We start from the raw sequence: 27,165 nt of genomic DNA, 5'->3' as shown, positions 1-27,165 counted from the left end.
TGTCCCTTCGCGTCCCCTGTAGTCCACATGGGGGCGGGACTTGTTTGGGGGCGTGGTCCTACCCTGACCAGGGGGCGCGGCCAGGCATGGTCCTCCGCGGGGCGGAGCGGGCACGCGGAGACTTGGTAATCGGGAGGGACGCTACTGGGCAGCATGGCTCGAAAGCGCACCGCAGGCGGAAGGCGGCGGAGGCGCGGCCGAGAAGTCGAGGACAATAAAGCAGCCCGGCAGGAGGAGAGCGAGACGGGTGAGAGGTCGAATCTGTGGCGTGCAAGGCGACGGTGGCGGAGGCTGGGGCAGGCGGTGGCGCGGGTCTGCGTCTGCTGCAAAGTCTCACGTCCGGATGCGCGGCGCCCCAAGGGCCTCTACCATCCGCCCTGACCCCTCCGTGACTTCTAGAATCAGGTTCAGCCAATGTTGAGGGCCGAGCAGGAGAAAGCTTCTCGGTTGCCTGGTGTCTCAGGGAGATGCCAAAACCAGGACGGAGGGAGACCCTGCAGTTTCAGATCTCTTTCAAGTTCCAGACCTCCATCCGGTGTAGCTCCGGGTTTGGGTTGCACTTTTGTTTCCTTTCGTTTTGTTTTGTTTTTCGAGACGGGGGTTTCTCTGTGTAGCCCTGGCTGTCCTGGAACAACTCGCTTTGTAGACCAGGCCGCCCCTCGAACTCAGATCGCCTGCCTCCTGAGTGCTGGGTTTAAAGGCATACACCACCATCGTCCGGCTGACATGGGCTTCTTACCTTGGTCTTGAACAAAGCAAAAACTCAATTTCCCTCTTTGAACATATCCTTTCTCCAGCTGTTCCATCTCAGTAAATCACCCCCTCAACCCACCTGTTAAAATACCTTTTAACTACCAATTAGGCAGTTCAGCTTCAGAAACACCGAAAACTACCTAATTCTCTTAATTTCATAGCTAGAGTGTCCATGTCATCTTTTAGTTGAGTGAAGTTGCCTCTTTTCTGTCTTCCCCTCATCCCCAGAGCTCCATCCAGCAGCCAAATGGCATAGAACAAGAACGAAACCTCCTCGTATGCCTAGGTCGTCTTCTTAAAACGCTCTCTAAGTATAGCATCTACCTCACTTAGCATGTCTCCTACAGGATTCGGACGCTGTTGCTGGTGTCTCCTTTCCAGATATTCTTATTTTGACTTCCTCCTGTTTATTTTAAAAAGCAGAACTCTGTTCTGGTCTAGAACTCTGGATCTTCTGGTCTCCTCCTCCTGATCACAGGGATTGCAGATGCCACCATTCCTGGCTCCTAGTGACCACCTTTCTGTTCTTAAGACCGGCTGTTTGTTTATCTGGAGGCTTGGCCTTTGGTTGTTTCTTTGGCTTAGAATGTTCTTCATGGCTCCTGTTGGGGCTAGTTTCTTCTCTGCTTCAGGTCTAAGACACTCTGTGATCAACTTAAGGTAGTCTTTCCTGGGTACCCTCTACCACAGAATCTGTTACCGACAGTTACTGCCCTGTCAGCCTCTCATTCTACTGTGTTCATTTTTCTGATTTCCTGAGGAAAATGTAAGCTTCCTAAAAACAAGTCTCATTTTCCTCCATATCCTATTTTGTTCTTCCTCTTGGTTTCATCCCTGAAAAACCATCCCACTTTAATTTTTTTTTATTTTATGGACATGGGTGTTGGCCTGCATGCATGTCAGTGCATGATGTGTGTGCTGTGCCTGTAGAGGCTATATGAGGGTGTTGGAGCCCCAGCATTGGAGTTACAGAAGGGCCTGGAGTTACAGGTGGGTCCTAGGAATTGAACCTGGGTTCTCTTGGAGGGGCAGCAAGTGCTTTTAAATCCGGAGCCATCTCTTTTGCCCTGCAAAAACATTTAAAAATATGCAAAAGGAATGCTGCTAGAGAAGGGATAGCTAGGACTTCTAAAGTAACTAGGTAGAAAACTTGAATGGTTCAGTGACCTTTACCCCCACCCACCCTGTGGCTGCTACTACACTGGAATCTGGTTATATACAGATTATAAATTCATTGCCCACTAGGAAATATTAATACTTCCTGAACTTTAGAGGAGTTGGCTTCCTTTGCACGTAAGCTTCATCTTATTCATTTACTCATTCATTATCTGCTATGTGGTGTCCACCAGTTAGGTAGCTTCTACAGAGAAGAGTTGAAGAGCACCCCTGTGCATGTGAGTGAAGATGAGACTTGGCTCCTTTTGATAGTTGGGAACAAAGAACATATTGCTCTCCTTGTTGTATTAATGTCTTCATTGGAGAATTTGTTAGTTTCTCTATTTATTCATTGATTTCCAGCCACTCCTCTTAAGTACTGGGAATATATTAGTAAATGAAGCAGGCAAGGTTCCTGCTAGTAAGATGCTGATATCCTTTGGGGAGGTAAATCAAGGCAACATACCAAGATTTAAAAAGAGAGAAAAAAAAAAGCTGGGTGTGGTGACATATGCCTTTAATCCCAGCACTTGGGAGCCAGAGGCAGGTGAGTCACTGAGTTTGAGGCCAGCTTGGTTTAGGACAGCCAGCGCTTCTTACATAGAGAAAACCTGTCTTGAAAAACAGAGGAGAGAAAGAGAGAGGGGGGGGAGGCAGAGGCAAATTCACAGGGTGATGAGAAAATCTGGTTGCTCTAATCCAGCTACTACTGGTTTGGGGTAGAGGTGGTTTCAGTGCTCAGGTACTGTGGCCAGTTACTGTGTGTAATTTTGAGCTCTTCGTAAGTTGGGTGGTGGGGTGGGTGTGGGTGGGTAAATGTTCCTATGCTTTATGGGTCTTGGCTAGACATAGTATGAAGAGGTGAGGGGTGAGAATTGAGGTGGCCGAAGGGCAGGGACCTCAGCCTGGAGATCATGTTAAGGAATCTTAATTCATCCTCAGTGTCTCGGGAGGTTATAGGAAGGTGCATGTACATCCGTAAGTCTCAGGAGTTGGATGAACAAGCCACAGTGGTACTTCTTGATTGAGCTCAAGGAGACTGGTTAGGTATGTTAGACAGCTCTCAATTTTGGCAACTAATCTTGAGATGCTTTGAGAGGCTTCCTTCCTGTGTTCTGCAAAAAAAATAAATACAGCAAAAAAAATACTGAAAAGCCATGTGATTTCTGCCATCAAGAGATTACTGCTGTTGCATAACAGTCCATTTGCTTCCTGTCTGTGCTTTTCCATTCAGCCAAAACAACGCTTCTTGATGAACATCTATAATGTCATTTCCTTTGTCTTAAAAATGATTTAGCTAAGCCAGGCATGGTGGTGCACCTTTAACCCCAGCACTTGTGAGGGAGAGGCAGGTGGATCCTTTCCTCCCCAAGTTGCTTTGGTCACAGTGTTTGTTGCAGCAATAGAAACCCTAAGACAATAAGCATCACATAATACTTTTTTTTCATATATTCTTCACTTTTCCAAACACAGAAGCTGTTCTAGAACTTACTCTGTAGACCAGGCTGGCCTCAAACTCAGAGATTCACCTGCCTCTGTTCCCGGGTGCTGCTGGGGTTAAAGGTGGGTGCCACCACCGCTCAACCCCCTTTGGAGTCTTAATCAAAGCTAATCTCACTTCCCAAAGTCAGTTGGAGTGGAGTTATGGGAAGGCTTTGTTTATCCTTTGGATTTGCTGAACATTTGAACCTGTAATGTTGATGGAGATATTTTGAAGAATTGGAAACCTTTTGGAATCTGAACATTGGTAGTGATGCCAAGTAGTTTAGAAACACCCACAGTCCTGTTGTAAGTCTTGAGTCTGCTGAGGCGGTTGGCCTACATGTGCCAGGCAGGATAGGTAGGCAGTGTGCTTTGAGCAGAGTTTGGTCTAGAACATGGCAGAAGTAAGGTGCGAAAAGGTCTGTGAACTGGAAGCGTCTCACCCAAGAGCAGTAGATTCCAGTAGGCCTTGGCAGGTGGTTGACAAGCAAGGTGTCATGAGTAGATTCGAGAATTTTCTCGTACAGTTCTTTTAAGGTTGGAGTTTAGAGTTTTAGCTGTAGGTGGTTTCAGTTTTAGGAGAAATACAATAAGAAAAGAGAGTGATCTGGTAGTGTAGTTTGGTGGTACACGAGGTTCTGCATTTGATCTGTGGTTTGTATTGTGACTGTAGAGAAGCCTTCAGGTGAAAGGCTGAGCACTGGGTGCTGCAGGGTGGCAGAGGTTATGAGCCTTTTCCTGACCCTCGCCCGTAAGTCACTCTGCCTCTACCTTCCTTACCACCCTTCACCTCTCATTCTGTGTTGTTACCTAGATGACTTTGAAGATGAGAAACAGAAGCCCCCCAAAAAGGACTTTCTTTCGAAAGTTTCCCAAGGAAAGAGGAAGAAGAGAGGCTTCAGTGATCCAGGAGATGCCACAAATGGTTCAGCAAAAAAGAAAGTGGCCAGAGCCACTGCTAAATCTGAGAGGCCCAAGGCTCTGAAGGAGGAAGCCCTCAGCGACGGGGATGATTTTAGGTGAGATGACCACACCTGGAATGCAGTGACAGTTGTTCCCATCAGAGGAGTGAGGATAGTGGAAGTCACTCATTGCTCTCTAAGGGGATGTGGGAAGAAGGAGAGTCTTTATGCATTTCTAGATACTCAGGCTAGGAGGAGCTGGAGGCCTCAAGTTTTCCGATGAGTTCAGTGCCAGCTCACAGAGAGTGATTTATTCATGTTTACACAGCTGTCTAGGAGCACTCAGGAGCAGAATTCAGGATCCTGATTTTTGGTCCAGTGCTCTTTCAGCTTCACAGATACTCCACAGAGAGGCAGGAGACTTCATGCCACCCCGTGTTTGGCACTGGCAGCTTCCACCCAGGTGGACTTTTGAGTATTCACTGGGCACCTTGACACTGGCACCGGCAGTTCCCGCCCAGGTGGACTTTGTTCACTGGGCATATTCTTGTTTTTGTTTTCTCATGGTTTGGGGCCTCCTGTGTTGGGAGCAAGCACTGATCACTAAGCTCTACCTCCAGCTCCCTCCCCCGGTGTTGTGCTCTTGTTTTCTCTCCACTTGGAGTACTTTCTTCCCCTCTGATCCCTGTCTGAAGCCATCAGCTCTAGTTTTTACAAATTCTAGTTTGTTTCCCCCTCATTTCCTACTGCTGCTGCAGAGCGTGCTATGTCTGCCCTGCCAGGATGACAATTATTCATGACAGTGCAATGTACCCAGGTTTGCTACCTTCAAGGGTGAGCACACTCTCAGGTCTCAGCGAGAACTGTGAGCTTCGTTCGTGTTCATAGAGCCTGTGGCTGAATGCCTTTATAGCAGATGAATGTTCTTATTTCAATATGAGGGACAGTGAACATGAGACTAGTTCATTATCTAGCCTAAGCAAGCAGGAGGGGAATAGAGAAAAACTGGTAAGAGATCTTTTGCTTTTAATGATGGGAGGCAGCTCATCAGAGGGCAGTAGTGGGCCAGAGGAAGCCAATATTCTCCACCATGGTTCATATGCTTCCTGGCCCCCCCTCCCCTATCACCCCCATCCCATTATTGAATTCCATTTCTGGGGATATCCACACAAACGTGAGTCAAGAGCTGCCATGGAGGACTCCAGATCCTCCTCCTTCTTACCTGAGGGTGGACTGCTCCAACCTGTGGTTTAGAAGTATTTCTACTGTTTGACACAGGGGAGATTTTTGTTGCCATGTAATTGAGAAGAAGAAGCAAACAAAAACAAAAATGTTTTTGGAGCTCATGACCGAGATAGTTGTAGATGTCTGTGCTAAAATCTTGGCTGTTTCCACTTGATACCAAGTATCATAATGTTTACACAAAGCCAAAAGTAACCCAGAACTGTAGAGGGGATTTATATGCGGATCTGAAGAACTATGTCAACATACTGGCAACTGTTTACCTTGCATGTGTTGTCTATTCAGCCGCTTATCTGCATGGTTTTCCCTTACTGGCAGCTGCCCAGCCTGGTCCTGTTGCAGGTCCATGTGTAATCACACCTTACTTGTCCTTACTTGTCCTGTTAAAGTTGTGCCAGCTTCAGTGTCCTTGGGCTACATTTCCTAATGGGAGAAAAGCAGTCCCTGAAGTGATTCACAGGTAGCTCCAGCTCTGTGAACGTCTCAGCTCTCTGTGACTCCTGTCACAGAGTGGCTTCTTTAATTTTTACCTCACTATTTCCAGGCACAGTGTTTTTTTGTTTGTGTTTTTGCTTTTGCTTTTGCTTTTTCCCCATATACATTGTGCATTAATAGGTTCTGGGTTTGTTTTAAGAAACAGGTATTGCTTAGTAGCCAGGGTAACCTTACACTCTAGCTCTCCCCACCTCATATCTGGAGACTTTGAGAGCCAGCTGTCCATCATCCTCATGGATATGATTGCAACAGCGAACAGGAGAAGGAATCCTGTAGGTTCTGATTAGCCTGAGTGTAACACGAGGATATGTGAGCCTTCTGCATCTGATCCATTCACAGGGACTCTCCAGGTGATTGCAAGAAGGTAAAGAAACATCCAAAGAAAGAAGTGGTGGACAAAAGCAGTGATGAAGATCAGGACAGTGAAGATGACTGGGAGGAGGTGGAAGGTGAAGTGTCTGTCTTGTTTTCCAAACTTTGATTCTTTTTATTTGTCCTTTGGAGCCAAGCCATGTGTTGTGGTCTTGGTTTTTTTTTTTTTTTTTTTTTGAAACAAAGACCATCTTTGAAACAGATACACTATAGTAGGGACTTTTTTTTAGACAAAATCCCGTAGGTTACCAGAGAAGCTTGTATGTTCTCTTCCTCCAGTGGCTTTTGGTGGGGAAGCTGTAAGCAGAGGCAGTGCAGGTGGAAGAGTCGTGGAGTCCTGACTTTAACCCAGCACCACCACATCGCAGTGTGAGCAAGCTCTTTGCTTGCCTGAGGTGGATTTCTTCACTGCCAGCATTATGTAAACTGTGTGCAACTGTGAGCTGTGCCCAGTCAGGCTGCAGGATTTGGGGAGGAAGTGTGCTGGTTCAGTAGGCCTGAGCATCAAGTCCACGCCCTGAGAGTGGTAGCTAATGTTAATCCCTCATCCCTTCTGTGGGGAGTGCTTCCCCCTAGCATTTTATTTTGACAAGGTTCAGATCTCTCAAGACGTAAGAGTAGTCTGTATACGTGGTCCCTCATATTGACTGTGCCTTTCTCTCTAGCTATTTGAAAATGAGTTTCGGCAATCCCCAAAGCTTGACTTTTGAATATTTGAACATACCTTTCCTAAGAAGGTAGTGCTGTATTATCTGGCAAAGCAACATCATCACACCCCAAACAACCCCCAGTTGATATCAGAATGCCTTTATAGCTCTGTTGTTTTCTTTTTTTCTAATCCAGGTCCAGTGGTTGTTATGTGTTTGTAAGTTTCTTTTAATCTAAAGCCCCTTTATTGATTTCTTGTGGTGCTGGCAATAAACCCTGTGCTTAGAAATGTTAGGAAGGTGGCACTCCTATCCCTCCCCCCCCCCCCTTTTTTTTTTTTTGTAACTTTGCTGTTCTGGACTCACTTTGTAGACCAGGCTGGCCTTGAACTCACAGCAATCCACCTGCCTCTGCCTCCCTGACTGCTGGGATTAAAGGCATGCATCACCAGGCTCAGCTTGGTTTTATTTTTAAAGTGTGTGTGTGTGTCTGTCTCTGTGTGTATGCATGTATAAATGTGTATGTTTTATGTATATGATGTCTATGTGGATCACAGGGCAGCTCTCAAGAGTTCTTCTCTGCCATCTTGTGGGTTCCAGCTCAAAGTCATGTCATCAGGGTATGTGTGTGCGCCATGTTTCCAGCCTCTAGCCTTTTTTTTTTTTTTTTTTTTTTTGAGGTGAGGTATTGAATGTGCTGTGTAGTCTAGGCAGGTGCTGGGATTACAGATATGTACCACAATACCAGGCACTCACTTTTTTTTTCCTTCTTTGGTTTTTTTTTTTTTTTTAGAGCAGTGCCTGCTTTGAAAAGTCCTGGCCTCTTGCTTTTTAGACTATTCTAGTTTTTTTTTTTTTTTTTTCAGCTAAATAGTCAGGAATCTCAGGGGCTTTGACTATATCTGATTTTGTTTTTTCCAGCAAAACCCTGATTTTGTTCCATATATTAGCTATTATTATTATTAATTTATGTGTATGTGTTTTGCCTGAGTATATGTCTGTGCACCATGTGCCTTGACTCCCCTGGAACTGGAATTACAGATGGTTGTGAGCTACCTACCATGTGGGTGCTGGTAATTGAACACAGGTCCTCTGCATCAATGCTCATAACTCTTTAGCCATCTCTCCAATCCCAATTATTATTACTAATCTTTAAAATTACTGTTGCTAGAACTTACTGAGCCTGTGCTGGACATGGGAGAAAATTCTGCCACCTCATTGTCTGCCTTGCCAGAGAAGGCAGTGGAAATAGAAATTGAAACACCAGAGCAGGCGAAGGCACGGAAAAGAAGGTAGGCCGAACTCTGCTTCTGTGCTCCTGTCCTGAAAACAGGCAGCGGATACACCAAGAAAGCCGTTGCATATCAGAGTGGTCTGGAGCTACAGGGAGAGCCTGGGTTTGTCTGAAGGACTGAAAGGAGGCACCTGGGTGTCCTGGCTGGGTGGGTGGGAGGTTGGGGTACATGACAAGGACCCTTAGTTTTCCTGACCCTTAGAGCAGAATTCTAAATGAACGCATATGTGACTATCCAGGAGGCACTTAGCTAGTGAGTGGAGCATCTAACGCCTGAATCTCTCTTGGCTGACATGGCACTCATGCTTTCCCTACCACATATCACTGCCAGACTTGAGATTGTGCCCACTGTCCAAGGATCACCCAGCCTTCCCAGGTTGTCCAATTCCTTTTTAGCCTCTGTTGGCCTAGGAAAATGGAGCATATAAGCTAGCTAATGAGGTCCACTTCAATGGGCATGATATTAGGCATCATAAAGACATGTGTCTTTCAGGAAGTGCCAGGTTTTCCTGCAGGTTGATGGGCCATGGGTGAAAGGTTTTGCAGAATAGTCGTGGAAATATCTTTTTAAATTTAGCATCAGTGTGGTGGTTTGAGGAGAAAGTCAGTAGTTAGGATTCTGAAGGAAGGGAACTTGAGGCCTGTGGGTGAGGCATGGCATGCTGGGAGGGGTTGGTAGATGAGCTGCACAGTGTCCAAGAGCTGATTTGCAGATGTGGCTGCACAGTAACCTATAAGCAGGTTTGTAGATGGGAAGTGCTGCATCCCGCATGGCCCCTGGGTGGCCCAGACTGGGTCAAGAAGGGAAAGAAGAAAAGACAGACACACGGACTGAGGGCTGGTCAGGTGGTCTAGGATCTTCGACAGAGTAAACCGCAACCCTCCAGAAGCTCAGTGTGTTTATTATATAAAGTTGGGCAGGAAGGCAGGGTTATTACAGAGAGAAACAAGGAGAAAAGGCTTATGATGCACAGCTGGATCAAGGGAACAGATTTTGGTCATCTCTGTAGGAGTGGTCTCTAGGGATCCAGTCTTCAGGCTGTAAACATGGTAGGGAGCTATGGTGGACATTTTCTGCATACACTATTTACATTCATACTTGAACCACTGAGAAAGGTAAAGCCTTTGCCATTTCTTTGAGTCTCATGGGCTAGGGCTTATGAGTCTGAGGCTATGGGATCCATGACATGGCCACGTTTATGTCAATAACACATTCACTCAGGATATCACTTACTCAGGGCTTCCTCTGCTCCCCATAGAGAAAGAGCAGGTGGTGGTTGCTTGTTGATTTGGCTGCATATCACAGCCTTGTCTAGGAGCCAGAGTGAGGGACTCCCAGGTCATGCTATGGAGTTGCTATTTCCCGCTTTAATCTTGGGTCTCGCGTGTGTTTCAGTGAGAAGATAAAGATGGAACTTGAGACATACGTGAGGAGGATGATAAAGCGCTTCAATAAAGAAGTGCAGGAGAACATGCACAAGGTGATGGCAAGTAGGGCAGGAAGAGCGGGTCCAGAGGTGACAGGCAGGCCTGCATGAAGTTGGCATCCTTGAGGCTGGGCTTACAGGAGGTGGTTAAGTGGCGCTTCTTCCACCTTGGTGTGGAGAAAGAAGCTGTGGTGAGGGAAGGAGGTGGAAAGCTTTGTGTGGAGATGACAGAAAGTAGACAGCCTTGGTGTTGCTGCAGCAGGTTGGTAAAGGGGGACGTTGAGGTTGGTAATTAAGGTGGGGTGCTCAGTATTGGAGGGTAGGTTCAGATGAGCAGGGTGAGGGCAAAACATTGGAGATACATGCTTGGCTTCCAGACAGTGCTCTGATCAGCCTATGTATCCTGCCCTCTCTCCCTGGTGACCTTACTGCAGCAGACCCAGGTGATAGGACATTTTATGTGAAAATCCTGTATTGTGTCTGTAAAGGGAAGGCTGAGAGAAGGACTAGTGAAATCTTTGAGGGAGTGCATGGAGAGAAGAGAGTGAGACCAAAGCCTTGGGAGATGTTTGCTGCCAGTCTGGCTGTGCTTCCAGCCAGTGTTTTCTGTCCACAAAACATTGAACTTGGCAGCAACACCCCTGCTTTCCTCAACTCTCCTTCTGTGCTGGCTTCTTCCTCCTGATCCACAGGTTCACCTGCTGTGCCTGCTGGCCAGTGGCTTCTATCGAAATAACATCTGCCGGCAGCCAGATCTGCTGGCCATTGGCCTCTCCATCATCCCAGCTCATTTTACCAAGGTGCCCCTTCAAAACAGGGACGTCTCCTACCTTTCAAAACTGGTGAAGTGGTAAGGCCATCTACTGCCCTCCAGCACTGGGGTGTAGGGTTGGGTTTCTCTTGGGCTGTTTCAGGCCTTTCTATAGACCTCTCCTGAAGTGGTCAGTTGGAAGGGGCATGACATTGAGGAGAGGGAAGCACCAGAACTATTCTGGCCCTAGAAGAGAGCCTGGGCTGGCCAAAGTTCCATATGCATTGCATACTCAGAGTAGTATGAGGAGTTCTGAGCAAAGGAGTACAGGAAACTGGGTGCTTCCCTCAGGTGGGCAGCATAGAAAGGGTGCCCAAGGAGGTACCAGCTGAGTTGAGTCAGTGGTGGTCTGCATTGACCAGCTGGGCTGAGGAGCCAGTGCAGGCAGGTGAGTCTAAGAGTCACTTGTGCTTGGTTTTCCTGCCTGTAAAAGACTGGTACTTCTCCTTCACCTTGACTGCTGTACAGAAGAGTACCCGATCTCTTCCCAGGTTTATTGGAACCTTCACTGTCAATACGGACCTTTCAGCCAGTAAGCAGGACAGCCTGCAAACAACCTTGGAAAGGAGAATCGCCATTTACTCTGCAAGGGATAATGAAGAGTTGGTCCATGTAAGTGGCTCCTCTGGTGGCAGTGCTCATTAATGGAGATGAGATCTGATGTCATCCTGGGAGGTTTCTGTTGCTGTGACAAAACATCATGACCACAGCTCTGTTCATCATTGAAGGAAGTCAGGACAGGATCTCAAAAGGAGCAGGAGCCTGGATGTAGGAGCTGATGCATTGGTGGTGGAGGGGTGATGCTTACAGGCTTGCTCCTCATTGCTTGCTTAGCTAGCTTTCTTACAGAACCAAGGACTACCAGCCTAGGGATGATATCACCTATAACAGTAACTTTTATTCACCAGATGGAATTGTCGTCTTGGGGGCTTACTACTGAATAAGCACACCCTTTCTATTTCTTTCTGAACTCTGGCTGGCTGATTCAACTCTGCTACTCTGGCTCAAACTCCAAGCTGACACTGATTCAAACTGACTTCTCTCAGCTTCTGACTGAATTGCTCTGCTTGGCCTCAAACTAACTCTAGTATTCTGTTTTAATATTCTGGCTCCTTCTCATTCTCTGGCTTATCTGTCTTTACCTTTGTCTAGCTTGTTCTCTCTAAAACCTGTCTCTGTAAAACTGTCCTGGTAGAATTGTCTCCTTTTGCCCTCTCTTAAATGGCGTCTCTTTTCTGTACTGTTCTCGTGCGAGTTGGGCATATTCTAGTCTGTCAGATCTTTCTCTGATTGTCACTTAGTCTGCCTCTCAATTAGACATCATTTCAAATATGGGTGCTTCTTTCTACAAACTAACTTTACTTTCATTGTTTGGGACTAGAGGTATATGGCATGTCTGCATTGCAGGTGGATTACACAGACATAGAAGGTCTTTGGCTGTGATCAGAGCAGCCATGCTGCTGGATTAAAATTCCTTCTTAGCCACCCACAGTGGACTTGGCCCTCCCCCATCAATCACTAATTAAGAAAATGCCTTACAGCCAGAATTTTTACGATAACATCAAAAAATTATTTTCTGTCATATATTACATACTGACCATATTTTCCCCTCCCTTCTCTTCTCGCAGTTTCTGCTCACCTCCCCTCTTCCCCAGATTCATTCCTCCTCTGCTTCCCTTAGGAAAAGAGCAGGCCTCCCAGAAATATCAGCTAAACATGGCATAACAAGTTACAATAAGACTAGGCACCAACCTCAAATCAAGGCTGGATGAGGCAACCCAGTAGGAGGAAAAGGGTCCCCAAAGCAGGCCAAGGAATCAGAGACAGTCTCCCTCCCACTGTTAGAAGTCCCACAACCATAACGAATGCAGAGGACTTAGGTCAGAACCACACAGGCTCCCTGATTGTTGGTTCAGTCTCTGAGCCCCTGTGAGCCTTGTTCTTATGGTGTCCTTGACCCCTCTGGCTCCTACAATCCTTCCTCCCGCTCTTCTGCAGGATTCCCCGAGCTCTGCATTCTCCCAATTGAGGTTTTGTCCTTTCAGATAACTAGTTTGTGTCAAGTCGACGTGAGATTAGCCAGCATAACTGACCCCTTGTCAGCTTGACACGCGAACACATCACTGTTAGGCCATTAAAAACATAAATAACTTTAAAGTCCCACAGTCTTTATGAATTCAAATTTCAGTCTTTTTAAAATATCTAATCTCTCTAAAAATCTAAATCTCTTTTAAAAGTTCAGTCTTTCAGCTGTGGGTTCTTGTAAAAATTAAAATTAAACTAAATACCTTCTTCCAGACGGAAGGACCAAGCTGAGCATGTTGGTGCACACCTGTAATCCTAGCACTCAAGGAGACAGGCAGGAGGATCTCTGTGAGTTCGAGGTCAGCCTGGTCTTCAAAGTGAGTCCAGAACAGCCAAGGCTACACAGAGAAACCCTATCTCGAAAAAAAAAAAATTTAAAAAAGGGAAGAATCAGGGCACAGTCACAAGTTTGCATTACTTCTCCAGTTCTGCCCTCTGCAGCACACACAGTTTATCTTTTAGGGTCTGGCTGGTTCCACTTCATTGCTGCTGCTGTTCTTGGTGGTTATCCCATGGTAGTGGGCTCCACAACGCTGGGTCTTCTGCTGCAACTGGACTGTGATTTCACTAGTAACCTCTGATAGATTCTCTTCCTGGTACCCAGCCTCAACTTCTTTGCATGACCTCTTCAGTCCTGGGCCTTCAATGCAACCGAGGTTTCTTGGTCTTTCTTTGTCTTTGGTGATTTCACAATTTTGTAGGGAGATGCCAGGGATCAAAGGCAGGGACTTGAGATGCCAGACCTATTCCATTGAACTGCTTCCTTCAGCTCTTCTTTTTTCAGTCAGGATCTCTTATGTAGTTTAAGCTGGCCCAGAATCATGGCTTCTGCCTCAGCCTGCTGGGTCCTGGGACTAGGGGTGTGTGCCATTATCACATGGCCGCTACTTTACACATTACTTTTTAAAAACCCAAATAAAGGGAGTCACAGATAATGGCTTTTTCCATGGTCACATGACTTTTGAGATGGCCTGCCTTCCTATTTCTGGTCTTCACCTCTGACTTTCTCACCAGGGTGTTATAATAACTGATGAGAGTGGTCAGGTGCTAGTGTGGTGGTCTAGGGGAGACCTTTCTGCAATATGTTATCCCTGTGATTAGGCTTGTCCCTGCGGGAGCAGCTTCCATCCTCACAAGGCAGTAACTCAGAGCTGAGGACTGCAGGTAAAAGGCTCACTGTGTGGAGTGGAAAACAGAAAGCAGATGTGTGACCTGGTAACAATTGTATTTCCACATTTTCTTCCCTGACTCTATTTCATATTATTTCCTTTTAATCACACGTATAACACTTGTTGACTACAGGGCCATCAGAAGATAGGTAAGCAGAAAGAGTCTCTGTGACAACCCGCAGCCAGTGATAGATGCTATCAAGGATGCAGGTAGTCTCTATGCTAATTACATAATGTATAGCAATTATATTACATGTAATCCTTCTTAGGGAAATATGGTGACTTTTCCTGTGAGCTGAGTCTCTGCAGTGTCCTTTACAAGTGTCCCAAGGGCTGGTGTCCTGTACTGGGGTGGATTTCACCCTCCCCCATCTAAGCACCAAAGCCCATTGGGTTACCTTCCTCACACTAGTCAGTTAAATATATTTTTCTCTTGTCATCATAGATATTTCTTCTGATTCTTCGGGCTCTGCAGCTGCTCACCCGGCTGGTGTTGTCTCTACAGCCCATTTCACTGAAGTCATCTGTGACAAAGGTGAGGTCTTTGGGGCGTCTAGAGAAAAAGGAGTTGCCACTAGAGAAGAGTGAAGAAACCTTCCATTTAAAAGAAAATTGGACATTATCTTAGATTTCTTTTACATTTGTGTGTGTGTATATCATGGCACTTACAGAGGTCAGTGGACAGTTAATTTATGGAAGTTGCCTATTTTCTTCCACCATGTGAGTCCCAGGGATTGAACTAGGTTTTCAGGCTTGGCAGCAGGCACCATACCCACTGAGTTATCTTGCCATCCTAATGATGTCATATTTTTAAGAGTTGATATTCAAGCAGCCTGGGCTCCTTTGAGCCTGCTTTGCACATCCCCTGTATTAGAGGAGATGGACACACAAGTGGGAGTTTAGCATCCTGAGCTTGGTGTACACAGAGTCATCTGAGAGAGGGCTGGTTCTGAGCTCTTTGTTTCTAGCCTGGGAGCCAGGAGGAGAGTCACCCATGCTCATTAGCATTGTGGAAGGCTGATGGATAAAGGACTCTTAAATATGTGAGGAAGGAGGTCAGTGCTGCCTCACTGGGCTGTCAAGTCATCTGACATCAGGCAATATTGGAGGTTGATTATCATAAGTTGGCCACAGCTGTACTCATGGAACAAATAAGACATAGAACAGCAAAATTAATACATATCTTCCTCCTTCTCTCTTTGTTTTCTTGAAGAAAGTCTTATGTAGCCCAGATTTTTGCCTCAGACTCACTGTAGTTGAGGATGACCTTGAACTCCTCCCAAGTACTAGAATTACAGGCATATAGCACCATACCCATGTGTACCAGAATTTCTTACTGTTACAGGGGAAGAAATCTCCCGAGGAAACATCCTTAGAGGGTCCTGGAGGCTCTTCAAAACCTTCCAGTAAAGTTTCCAAAAGCCACAACAAACCCACAACCAGCAAAAGAATCAAGCAAGAAGAAACCTTTTCTGAGGGCAATGGCAAGGCAGATGCCAGAGGGGAGAGAAGGAAGGCTGCTGTGGGCAACAGACAGCAGAGAAAGCCCTCCTGCAGTGAGGGAGAGGAGGCCAAGCGAAAAATCCAGAGCTGTTCACATACCCAAAAGCGAAAGCGGCGGGTGGCTGCCAAGGTGTCTTACAAAGAAGAGAGTGGGAGCGATGAGGCGGGCAGTGGCTCTGACTTTGAACTGTCCAGTGGAGAAGGCCAGCATTCTTCTGATGAAGATTCTGAGCCTGGCCGTCGAAGGCGGAAGAGGGCCCTTGCTCCTCAGAGGACAAAGGCTGGGTCTAAGAGTGCTTCAAAGACCCAGTGTAGAAGCCAGCGTGAGCAGCCAAGCTTTTCAGCAGCATCTTCAGGTTCTTTAGGCAGTAAGAGAGGCAAGAAGGTCTCCAGTGGCGGTGAGGAGACAGAAGATCGGAAAGCTTCTGGTGTAGACCAGTGGCTGGAAGTGTTCTGTGAGCCACAGGCGAAGTGGGTGTGTGTGGACTGTGTGCATGGTGTGGTGGGCCAGTCTGTGATCTGTTACAAATATGCCACCAAGCCCATGACCTATGTTGTAGGCATTGACAGTGATGGCTGGGCCCGAGATGTCACTCAGAGATACGACCCATTCTGGATGACAGCAACCCGCAAGTTCCGGGTTAATGCTGAGTGGTGGGCTGAGACTTTGAGACCCTATCAGAGCCCACTTACGGAGAGGGAGAAGAAGGAAGACTTAGAGGTAAGACATTGGCTGCCTAGGCTTAATGCTGGACAGGAATCAAACTCTTTGCAAGCAGTTTATAGACATTTTATGACTATGCCCAGCAATGTGTAGATATTTTAGTGGTGGTTTACATTTAGAAATTCTATATTTCTGACTATATATAAACCATAGAAATACATACTTTGCTGTTTATTTGATTGCATGTAATAATCACACCAACATTTGGCTTAAACCTCCCCATCAAAGTCCATCCTTGTGGGCAGGAACTCAAGCAGGAGTAGAGATAGGAACCTGGAGGAAAGCTTTTTACTGACTTGCTCTCCACACTCACATTCACCTACCTTTATACCTTCCAGGACCACCTGCCCAGGGGTGGTATTGCCCACAGTGGGCTAGGCCTCCTACATCAATCAGCAAACAAGGGCATGCCCACAGGCCAGTCTGATGGAGGCAGTTCCTCATTTGAGATCCCCTCTACCAGATATGTATAGGTTTGGTCAAGGTGGCAAAAACAAAACAACCCCTCCCCAAAGCAAACAAACAAAAACCAACCATCCTGGTACAGTGTATCAGTCTGCAGGAGCTCCTTGGTGTTTTGAAGGGAGGGCCAAAAGAAAGTTAAGTCAACTTGGGATACAGGATTTGCTTCATAGCAGTGGGATTTCCTAACGATAACCCACAATTCTTAGCGAAGTACAAAACTTGTGTGGGTCTCCGAAAAGCTGCAGGGTGGTTGTTGTAAGCCTGTCAAGCCTGCTTTTGCTGTAAGATGGTGATGTCACTGAGATCAGGCCTTAGAGTGGAAAAATTGGCATTCTCTTCCATGAAGATCTTTAGGATATCAAAGGCTTGGAGACAGGTACCTATGTGATGCTGGTGCACATCACAGTTACCAGCGCTTTCTGGCTTTGGGTTGATCCTCAGTGCACCTCATGGCCACGGTGCCTGGCAGTGTCACCATGTCACCTGGGCTCCACAGTCTGTTGTCAGAACAGGTTTGTGTACAGCAGCCCATCACACCCCCTTCCTAGTCTAGGAGCGCACTGACAACTGGCTTCTGGATTTTGCAGTTTCAGGCAAAGCACCTGGAGAAGTCTTTGCCCACCTCCATCGGCACGTATAAGGACCACCCCCTGTATGCCCTGAAGCGCCACCTCTTGAAATTCCAGGCCATCTACCCTGAGACAGCTGCAGTTCTCGGGTATTGTCGTGGAGAAGCTGTCTATTCCAGGTGTGTGAAGCATTCTTCTTGTCCTCCTGGTGGCCTGGGACTAGCACCTCTTGCATAGACAGGTACTCTCATGAGTGAGCCATGCTGTGTGTGTACTGTGAAGAAGAGATTAGAACTCACAGTCACACATGTAGTAAAAGACCAAAAACAAAAAGCTGTGGGGGAAATTCTGTAAATGCAGGGCAGTTAAAATACAAGACCATTAAGAAGTGCTCCTGGGACACAGGGACTGTCTCTGACATGAACTCAGTGGCTGGCTCTTTGACCACCTCCCCCTGATGGGGGAGCAGCCTTGTCAGGCCACAGAGGAGGATAATGCAGCCAGTTCTGATGAGACCGGATAAACTAGGGTCAGATGAAAGGGGAGGAGGATCTCCCCTATCCGTGGACTTGGAGAGGGGCATGGGAGGAGATGAAGGACGGAGGGTGGGATTGGAAGGGGATGGGGGAAGGGATTACAGCTGGGATACAAAGTGAATAAACTGTAATTAATATTAAAAAATAAAAAAGAAGTGCTCCTCTCAGCTAATGCACATCAAAGCAGAGAAAGGAAGGAGTTGGCACATGACAGGTGTGCCAAGCCCTGCCTGTCATAAACAAGTTGGGAAATAGATACTGGTGATGGCCACGCAACAATAAGTGTGCCTAGTGCTGCTGAGCTGTGTCCTCAGGAAAGCCTGAGGAGTTTTGCTCTATGTGTGCTTGTGTACTTCAGGCAAAAGAAGTAGCCAAAAAAGTACTGTAAGCCAGATGGTGGTGGTGGTGCATGTCTTCAGCACTTTGAAGGCAGAGGCAGGCACATCTCTGTGAGTGTGAGGCCAGCCTAAGTCTACAAAGTGAGTTCAGGACAGCCAGTGCTACACAGTGAAACCCTGTCCTGAAAATTAAAAAAAAAAAAAAAAACAACAAAAACAAAAAAAACAAACAACAAAAAAGTACTGTAAAAAACAACACATGTACAATATTTACAAAGTTAAAACTCAAGAAAGAGGACTAGAGTTTAGAGCTGAGGGGGAAAAAATAGAACCAGAGATTTTTGAGCAATAGCAGTAGGAAACAAAGGAAAGAAGGGCTTTTTAAAAACATTGACATGTAAGGACCCAAAAATGGGACCTGCTTTAACTAAATGCAAGACACAGAAAAGAAGAAATGCAGGGGGACCCAGCAGGAGGGTGAGTCCTCTGATGGGGAGCAAGGCCTGCTCTGAGCCCTGTTGGGGAGTCACAGCAGACCTTTACCTTTGAGTCATCTTGCTGGCCTCTCCTTCCTTAAAACCGAGTGTCTCCCCTGCCAGAGAGGCCACGTTTTGTCTACTCATGTCAGTGGATGCTGCAGCCCCTCCTTTTGGCTGTTTGGAGCGATGCTGCTATGTGTGTTGAGTCCATGCTTTGCGTCCTACAGAAGTTTCGGGGGAATGGCTGAACTGTTCCCTCAGTGGCCATACCATTCACCTTCCCTGCAGTGATGCCAGTCATCCCACGTCCTCACCACAGGTTGCTGGTCATAGCCATTCTGATGAGTGTGAAATGGTTGGAAGCTGGCATTCTCTCTGGGAGTGCTGGGTGTATTTTCTGGCTGCGTTTCTAAGGAGTTTCCAAGGGATCCCTATCCATCAGCCTCCCTGCCTGCTGCCTTGTCTACTCCTGTCTGAAGTCCTTTGGGCAGTCAAAGATGATCTGGCTCTAGTGGGAGTGCAGGGTGGAGCCTCTGTCATTGCAGAGAAGCCACTTGCATGGTAGAGAGGATGAGCTGGTTATCCTGGCAGATGGACAAGCTGCTGGGCTCAGGAATGTGTAAAGGGACTGGTGCGGGCCTACTAGCAATCCAGTTGAGTCCCGCTGCTGTGCTTCACTGAACTATGCTGCAGGTTTGATAAACAGCACAAGAAAGCAAATGAATAGAGCTCAGGCTGTGGAACAGACTGATGTTTGCAGACCTGATGCTCCTGCTTGTAGGAGCCCCTATCCTCAAACGGGTCAGCGTTGGGGGCTGAAGAGATGCTAGGCATGTCTGTTGAAGAAGGCTCGGCAAGGGAGTGTCGAACTGCACGGAAAGAATTGTAGGCCTATGGTACGGTTCTGAGCTCAGTGATACCAGAGCAACTGTCCCCCTAGTTACAGGCCCTGGATCATTTGTTGCTTGTGTGTGCATCTTCCTCCACAGCCCGTTCACTCCTCCAGTTAGTTTCTTTTGAGTGCACCACACCTTGTGGACATTTACATGTCCTTGCGTTGAGTAGTGGTCAGACCCTCAGCAGGTACTGCTACCTGCTCGTGGTGGCTTGCACCTCACTCCACACGCCACAGAGAGAGCAGCCGCCATAGCTTCTGGATAGTAGTCCTGGGAAAGGGGCATGCCAAGCTAGGTACAAAGCCTCAGAAAGAAATCTCCAGCCAGGTACGGGTCACAGGTGGGCACAGGCAGTCCAAGGGTAAGGCCGTTTGCACTGTGTGATACAGGAAGGGAAAGGAGCAGGGCCTGCTCTAGCTGTGATGTCAAGCCTGGGAGGAGGGTTAACACATTTGCCCCCATCTGCTACATACAAGCTCAGGTGAGGCCCAGAGGTCCTGCATCCTTACAGTGTGAACTGAGTTTGTCCTTTGTCTTCTCTTAGGGATTGTGTGCATACCCTGCACTCCAGGGACACGTGGTTGAGGCAAGCAAGAGTGGTGCGGCTTGGAGAAGTGCCCTATAAGGTAACAGTGAGATACCTGCAGAGAGATCTTGCTGGCAGCAGGAACTGGGAGGAGAGGTAGTGAAAAAGCACTGCTGGTGCATGCCTGGATAGTCAGCCAGAAATAGCCTGTTCTTTTCCAAAGCGAGCAGGGTGTGAGGAGATAAGCATTTAAATTATTTATAAATAAGGCATATATAGCAAGTAAGTTCTCCAAATAAGAACTGTAGGCTAGAAAGTAGCCTGGAAACTCATGCTATGATCTCAAAGGCCAGCAGGTTAGAACTGGGTTGTTGGGCTCTTCTGAAGTTGAAGCCTTGCTTCATAGAGAAACCTACTAGCCTGGTTCCCTTGCCTGACCGTTCACCAAGCATTTTGCTTAGATCTGAGCTGTTGCATTCCAGTGACCTTAGGGATCGTATGTCACCTGTTGCATCCCAATGATCTTAGGGATCGTGTGTGATCGGTTGCATTCCAGTGACCCTAGGGATCTTGTGTGGTCTGATGCATTCTAGTGATTCTAGGAATCAATACCATGATGTCAGTTTTACAGATGAGAAGGTTAGAGTTGGTTCAGACAGCTTTGCAGTTACTAATATCCTGGGCTCAGCAGGACTCAGGGGCCCTGCTCTCAGCTCTTGCCTCTGTCTCTATGACATCTTTAGGTTAGTTGCCTATGAGGGCCATGAACTCAGCAGAGTGTTACAGACGTTTCTCCAGACGTGGCTCAATCACAGTAGCAGAGCACAGTGGTTCTTACTTAGTGTTCTTCTGTCAGATGGAAGTGGAGTCCTGCTGGGGCTGTAACTATGGAGCTGGTGGTGGGCCCTCAGCTTAGTGGCAAGGGTGGCGGGTTTGAATGGTGGCTGCTTCCAGCAGTGGCTTGAATGCATGGAGCTGCCTGCTGGACTCAGGCTTGCTGGGATCTGCGCTACCTTCTCCCTCCCAGACTGGTGCTAATGTTGTCCAGTGGAATTACAGTAAGAATCACACATTTACACTTTTTAGTATTTAAATACACAAAGTATTTAAATGCATTCAAAATAGCACTTTAGTGTTTCATACATATGTATATATATACACATATACTTAAATTTATATGCATAAATGTCTGAGATAGCTAAATTTTATTTAGTCTTTCTTTGCAGTTCTGTGTTTGACTTTTCAGTGTCTCAGTTCAGACTAGTTCCATCATTGGTCATGTAACACACATGCTTGTAGAATGACCCACATTTCTCCCTTTGTTTTGATCTCCCTCATCCTGGCACCTGCCTTAGTGTCTCTTTCTTAACAGTCACAGCCTCCTTCCTAGATCAAATGCATTCCCTGTATTATAGTTCTGTGGCTCTTTCAGGAACATAGTGCCTATGTGGCAAACTTGCCTTAGCTGCCCATCTCTTTAGCTGGATGGTCTCATGTGATCATGATTAATGCTGTGGCACCTGTCGCTTCCCTTCTAGACCACACCCGCCCCAGATGCCGCTGTTCTCTCTATCCTGGGGTCCTAAATGCCCTTCTCTCCAGTTTTCTGATCAGCATTTCCCTTTTCCACTTATATCTCAGCTTTGCTGTGGCCTCTCCCATTCTACCCTGTGTTCCTTACATCTCCCCTACAGCCTGAGCTCTGTCAGCCAGGCCTGCCTCTTCCCTGTGTTCCCATGATTGTTGTCACGGCATGTAAGAGATGCTCAGTGACCTTACTGAATACTGCTGGGTGAACAGTGGCCTAGTTTGTTTTCTGGTGCTGTGGTAAACACCGTAACCAAATGCAAGTTGGAGAAGGAAAGGGCTCATTTGGCCTGCACTTCCATGTCACAGTCCATCATTGAGGGAATTCAAGGCAGGAACCAAGGAGAAACTATTTGTAGTTGCATGCTTAGCTAGCTTTCCTACACAGCCCAGACCCACCTGCCCAGGAATGGTGTCACACGCAGTGGCTGGGCACTCTCACAGCAGTCGTCAGTCAAGACAGTCTCTTTCAGATGGCCGCAGGCAGGTCTGATCAATGTAATTCTCAAGCTGAGGGTCCCTCTTCCCAGGTGACTCCAGGTTGTGTCAAGTTACAGTAAAAGCCTAACCAGACCAAACAGCTGCTTCAGGAGATCAGAACCAAAAGTCACTTGAGTTCCACAGGGCTAGCTGAGAGGTCATGACGAAAGAATTAGGCTTGAGAGAATGTGTATGTGTGTGCGCACACGCGCGTGCATGTGCAAGAAACATGTAGCTCGGACCATACCAAGCCTGAGTCCCTTTGGTGTGTTCTTCATCTTAAAAGTGGTTTCCCAAAGCTTTTTAAAAGGAGAAGAATTAAAGGATGAGAGAGGCCACATGTAACCGTTTACCAACAGTCTTTGCTGACTTGACCCCTGCACTAGAGGAGCCTGTGTGCCCAGGCCCAGGAGCCAACCCTTAGCCCGCTGCCTCTGCTTCCCCGTCTGTGTTGTGCAACTTCTCTTTGCCACTCCTCTCCTTTCATTCCTCAGCTCCCCAGGAAAAATCTAGATCTTGGCTGCTAGGCATCTGTTGTGCAGGGGACACTAAGGTAGATAGTGGTTGATCCATTCTGCAGAGAGATGGGGGAATTGTCTGGTTTAAATCCTGGCTCTTGTCACCCGTGAACCATGAAGTAAGTCACTTCATGTCTAAGGCTACTCAGAACTTAGGGCACAACTTCAAAGCCTTCCTCCATGAGCTGTGGCTTTAGGCACAGACTAGTGAGTGGACCGAACCTCCAGGGCTCATTGAGATCAACAGTAGTGTAAAGCACAGAGGTCAGGCATGATGTCACACCTGTGATCCCTAGAGACCAGCCTGGGCTCTAGACCATAAGTTCTGTTTTAGCCTCCCATCCCTGATGTAAAGAGAGAACCATGTAGTGCCCCACACAAGCTGGCTAGTGACGGTCTACCTTTGTCAGATTGACAGCGCTCAGCGCCTAGTGCGGGCTGAGTGCCCAAAGCAGGAGCCTTTCTCACAACCTGGCCATTTCCTCTGGAGTAGATGGTGAAAGGCTTCTCTAACCGCGCCCGGAGAGCCCGGCTTTCAGACCCCCAGATGAACGACCACAATGACTTGGCCCTCTATGGTCACTGGCAGACAGAAGAATATCAGCCCCCTGTGGCTGTAGATGGGAAGGTAAGGACAGTTCTGGGGTTGGTGGGGGCTGGGGGTGTCAGAGTAGATTGCCTTGTTTTCTATCCAGCTCCTCCCTGGCATTCCCATCTCTGCAGGTACCTCGAAATGAGTTTGGGAACGTGTATCTCTTCCTGCCCAGCATGATGCCTATTGGCTGTGTCCAGATGAACTTGCCTAACCTGCACCGTGTGGCTCGCAAGCTGGACATCGACTGTGTGCAGGCCATCACTGGCTTCGATTTCCATGGAGGCTACTGCCATCCAGTGTGCGTGAGGGGCCTTCGGTGGCGGCTGGGGAAGCTGAGGCTGGTGGCACTTTCCAGATTGGACTTTGGGTTTAAAGTTAGACGTATCCCCATCAGTCCCATGTTCTGTTAAGAAGCAGCAGACCCAATACAGTAAGTGTCCTGTACTTCTAGACTGAAGCACCGCCCCCTCAAGCTGCTCATGGGCTGTGGGGACCAAGGCATAAACAGTATCCTTCTTGGTTCCTGAGCACTCCTGCATGAAGTCCTAGGGTTGAGGAAGGTCACCCCAGTGCTCAGCGCTCTGGGGGAAGAGGTACAGGTTCTTGCAAGCCTGTCTCCTGCATGGATGGCATATGCCACTGGCTGGCCAGAAATGTCCATCAGGACCCTAGCTACTCAGAAAGGACCTCTGGCTTCTGAACAATTGAGGAGGAGGGACAGGGTAATCAGCCAGCTGGTGGAGCTCATCCATGTTAATGTCTTTACAGAACTGATGGCTACATTGTCTGTGAGGAATTCAAAGATGTGCTGCTGACTGCTTGGGAGAATGAACAGGCCCTCATTGAAAAGAAGGAGAAGGAGGTGAGTAGTGTGAACAGGGCCTGGGAGGAGAGCAGTAAGTTCCAGCTGGGGTCCCCTGCCCAGGCCACTCCTTCATCATGGATGAAGGTGGGAGAGTCCATGTGTTAGCTCTTCTGAAGCTCTGACTTGATAGAGGGCATCCTGGGGATGAGTGATGGGTAAAACAGCTCCTGCCCACACTCTGTGTCCACTGTTCCGTCCCCTACCTGCCTGCCTGCAAGTTCCAGGGACTATGAGTTCTGAATTGGAAGGCCCAGTTTCTAGAGCTGATTGCTGGTCAGTGATGGTTGCAAAAGACTTTGTTGCTGGTGGCTTTTATGTTTGTCATTTACTAAATCTAACTTGTGGTTTGGAAGATGTGGTGTGGGACACACACAAAAACAGATGTGGGAGCCCCTATCTTTGTGTGTGTGTGTGTGTGCGTGTGTGCATGTGTGTTTATGTGTGCCTGGGGGTGTGGCACACATGCATGTGGAGGTCCAAGGTTAATGTCTGGACTCCTTCTCAGTCATTCCACCACCTTATTCATTGAGGCAGGGTCTCTCAGTCAAAGCCAGAGTTAGCTCACTGATAGCCAGCCAGCTTGCTCTGGGGACCCTGTCTCCATCCTCTGAGGCTGGAGTTGCAGGCAGGCTACCATGCTCACCCAGTACTTTTGTGAGTTCTAGGGACCCAAACTCTGGTCTTCACACTTGGGCAGCAAGTGCTTTAACCACTTGGCATCTGCCCAGGCAGGAATTGCACGGATACAGGTGTTAGAGAGTCAGGCCCCACCTTAATACTTTCTGATGATGCCATTGCTTCACCTTTCCTCCCTTTAATTCTGCCTGCAGAAAAAGGAAAAGCGGGCGCTGGGGAACTGGAAGCTGCTGGTGAGAGGACTGCTCATCAGAGAGAGGCTGAGACTCCGATATGGGGCCAAGGTCGGTGTGGGGCCTTTGTAGACAAAACAAGCCTGGGGTCAGATTCCTAAGGTTACCACTTAGTCACTGGTCCAGATTCCGTGACATCATGTTATAGATGACTTTATATTAGGATGCTTGCCTTTTGACCTCAGCTGCTGCTTCCCTGCCATTTGTCCTCACCTGGACACCTGGACTGGGTCTAGTTTGCTACAGAGTTCCATGCTGGCAGTTCAAGTGTGTCTGCACCTTTTACCTTCCAGGATTCCCAGTACTGTGACCAACTTCAGGCCTGCGGACCCCACATACCTGCATGCAGTACCTATCTACAGTGATGGGTCTCGGGGAGGGTTTTCGTCTCTATGCGGGCAGAACTTTGAACAGTTGAGTGATGGGTCCTAAGTTCAGACCCCGCAGACTGCTCTAAATGTTCTTTTCCCTTTATAATCTCCCTTCCCATTGCCTATTTGCCTGCTAAAGACGTTTGAGTCATATGTTCACCTGAATCTCCTTCCCATTGCCTGTTTGCCTGCTGAGTCATATGTTCACTTGACTCCTGTTAGGGACCCCTTCACCTGGCTTCTTCTCACTTTCCCATGGCTACTCCTACACTATCTTCCTCTCCGTCCAGGACCCCTCCAGCCTGCCTCCAGGGGTATACCACCCCAGATCCCTTAATGCTGAAGGTTGGTCATAAGCACTGAGCAGTTTAAAATACCGTGCACGTATGTCAGAGTGAGGCGACATGCACAGCAGCAACCTGTTTGCCCCTGGACTTGACTGAGCTGCCTGCCTGGGCACCCTCTTTCCACCAGCAGTTCTCACTTATGTACCTGCATAGACAAGCCTCTAGGTTGGAACTTTGCTGCCTTTTAAAGTCAATTACATGTAGCTGACCATTAACTGCGGTCCCTCTATTTTCTTCCCCTCAGAGCGAGGCAGTACCTTCCCATGCAAATGCAGGAGGTGGACTCTCTTCTGATGAAGAGGAAGGGACCAGCTCACAAGCAGAAGCAGCCAGAGTTTTGGCTGCTTCCTGGCCACAAAACCGAGAGGTTAAACAAGAGCAGAAGCCTGAATACCCTAAGAGGACCCGGAGGAGGCGGGCGGCAGAGGCCTCCCATCTCTTCCCATTTGAGAAGCTGTAAAGTGTGAGTGTCCACCAAGCCAGAGAAGGCAGACGGCTGATGGGCCCTGGGGACTGCAGGCCAGACGGAAGTTGAGCTGTAGATCAGTCTGACACCAGCCCCAGCCAAAGCCCCATAGGGTGGTGCTGGAAGCTGCCCAGAACCCACTTTGGCATTTGGAACAGTTTTCTGGGTGATACCTTCTGACCCTTGGACCTTGGGATTCTGTCTTTGGAAATGTTTGTTTTAGAGGGTCTTATTTGTTCAAAATTCCTGTCTTATGCTGAGGGCTGAGATTACAGGTATATGCCACAATGCCTTATCTTTTTTTTTTTTTTTTTTTTTTAATTCTGTCTTAAATAGAAATCACTAGGAAATTATGGGTATTGAAGCACTGGGACACACCTCTAGTGCAGTTCATGAATGCTTGTTCTCCTCTCCTACAGACACAGGGCATCTGCTTTTCAGGCCTGACTTCTCCTGAGTCAGGTTTCCAGTACTGCCTAATGCTTTTCTATCGGAGACACAGGCATCTCTTGTCAATGCACTTTTGGAATTGATTTTACAGTGGCAGACTAGAACAAAGGGCTAAAATCAAGAAAGAAGGGGAAAAATTTGAGAATTATGAAAATGTTTGTAAAAGATTAGTCTTAGACTACATCCAGTTCTGGATACATTTACTCTGTACTAAGCTGCTATATGCCAGCTACTCAGGAGAAAGCCCTTTTATAAAATCTTTACAGAAAATAAAGCATTTACCTAAAAGCACTTAGCTGTGAGTTTTCTTTCAGGTCTTAAGCCAGCTAAGAGGGTCCAGGAGATAGACTTCTTTGTTCACTGAGACTTAGAGGCTGAGTTTAACTCCTCATACACCAAGGAAACTTTTTGTGTTTGACTATTTTCAATTATTGCTTCATCTTTGAGTCTTTAAAATGTTGAGTCACTCTTACCAAGGCAAACAAACAAAACACTTGGGTTATGACTCATATTGGACACTCTGGTGGAGAAACAGACTAGGGTCACTATAGAAACCAGTCTGGCGTTTCCTGCACCAGAGCCTGACAGTTACACAATTTAATTTATGGGGTTTTGGTTAGGCATGGCCCTATCTCTGGATATGTAACCTATTCTGGCAGGTGTCAGCTATGAGGAGGCATGATGGGAATGACACATTAGGTTTGGAGATAGCACCATGGCAGTGCCTCCGACAGGAGGGAAATGAGT

General features: G+C 47.4%; 1 protein-coding gene across 1 annotated transcript; it reads left to right on the top strand.

Annotated features, from left to right (window-relative positions):
• The first annotated feature begins 72 nt into the window (after nt 1–72).
• Nucleotides 73–26,709, top strand: Xpc (XPC complex subunit, DNA damage recognition and repair factor). The gene is made up of 16 exons (XM_021638246.2): nt 73–247; nt 4,205–4,409; nt 6,369–6,478; nt 8,220–8,340; nt 9,739–9,823; nt 10,462–10,619; nt 11,072–11,192; nt 14,280–14,369; nt 15,180–16,058; nt 17,114–17,274; nt 19,889–19,970; nt 22,949–23,083; nt 23,179–23,348; nt 23,819–23,912; nt 24,746–24,835; nt 25,747–26,709. The coding sequence occupies exons 1-16, from the start codon at nt 154–156 to the stop codon at nt 25,960–25,962; spliced, it is 2,811 nt and encodes a 936-aa protein (XP_021493921.1). The 5' UTR covers nt 73–153; the 3' UTR covers nt 25,963–26,709.
• The last annotated feature ends 456 nt before the right edge of the window (nt 26,710–27,165 follow it).

Source organism: Meriones unguiculatus, chromosome 5, assembly GCF_030254825.1.
Source record: "Meriones unguiculatus strain TT.TT164.6M chromosome 5, Bangor_MerUng_6.1, whole genome shotgun sequence".
Classification (NCBI taxonomy): Eukaryota; Metazoa; Chordata; class Mammalia; order Rodentia; family Muridae; genus Meriones; species Meriones unguiculatus.
The sequence above is the reverse complement of the archived record's forward strand: the minus strand, read 5'-3'. Positions and strand labels throughout refer to the sequence as shown.

Bases quoted from the DNA above. Each gene is read 5' to 3' on its own strand.
- Xpc (XM_021638246.2), top strand. From the start codon at position 154: ATGGCTCGAAAGCGCACCGCAGGCGGAAGGCGGCGGAGGCGCGGCCGA. The intron at 10,620-11,071 runs GTAAGGCCATCT...ATCTCTTCCCAG, and splicing joins CTTTCAAAACTGGTGAAGTG to GTTTATTGGAACCTTCACTG. The intron at 23,349-23,818 runs GTGCGTGAGGGG...ATGTCTTTACAG, and splicing joins GGAGGCTACTGCCATCCAGT to AACTGATGGCTACATTGTCT.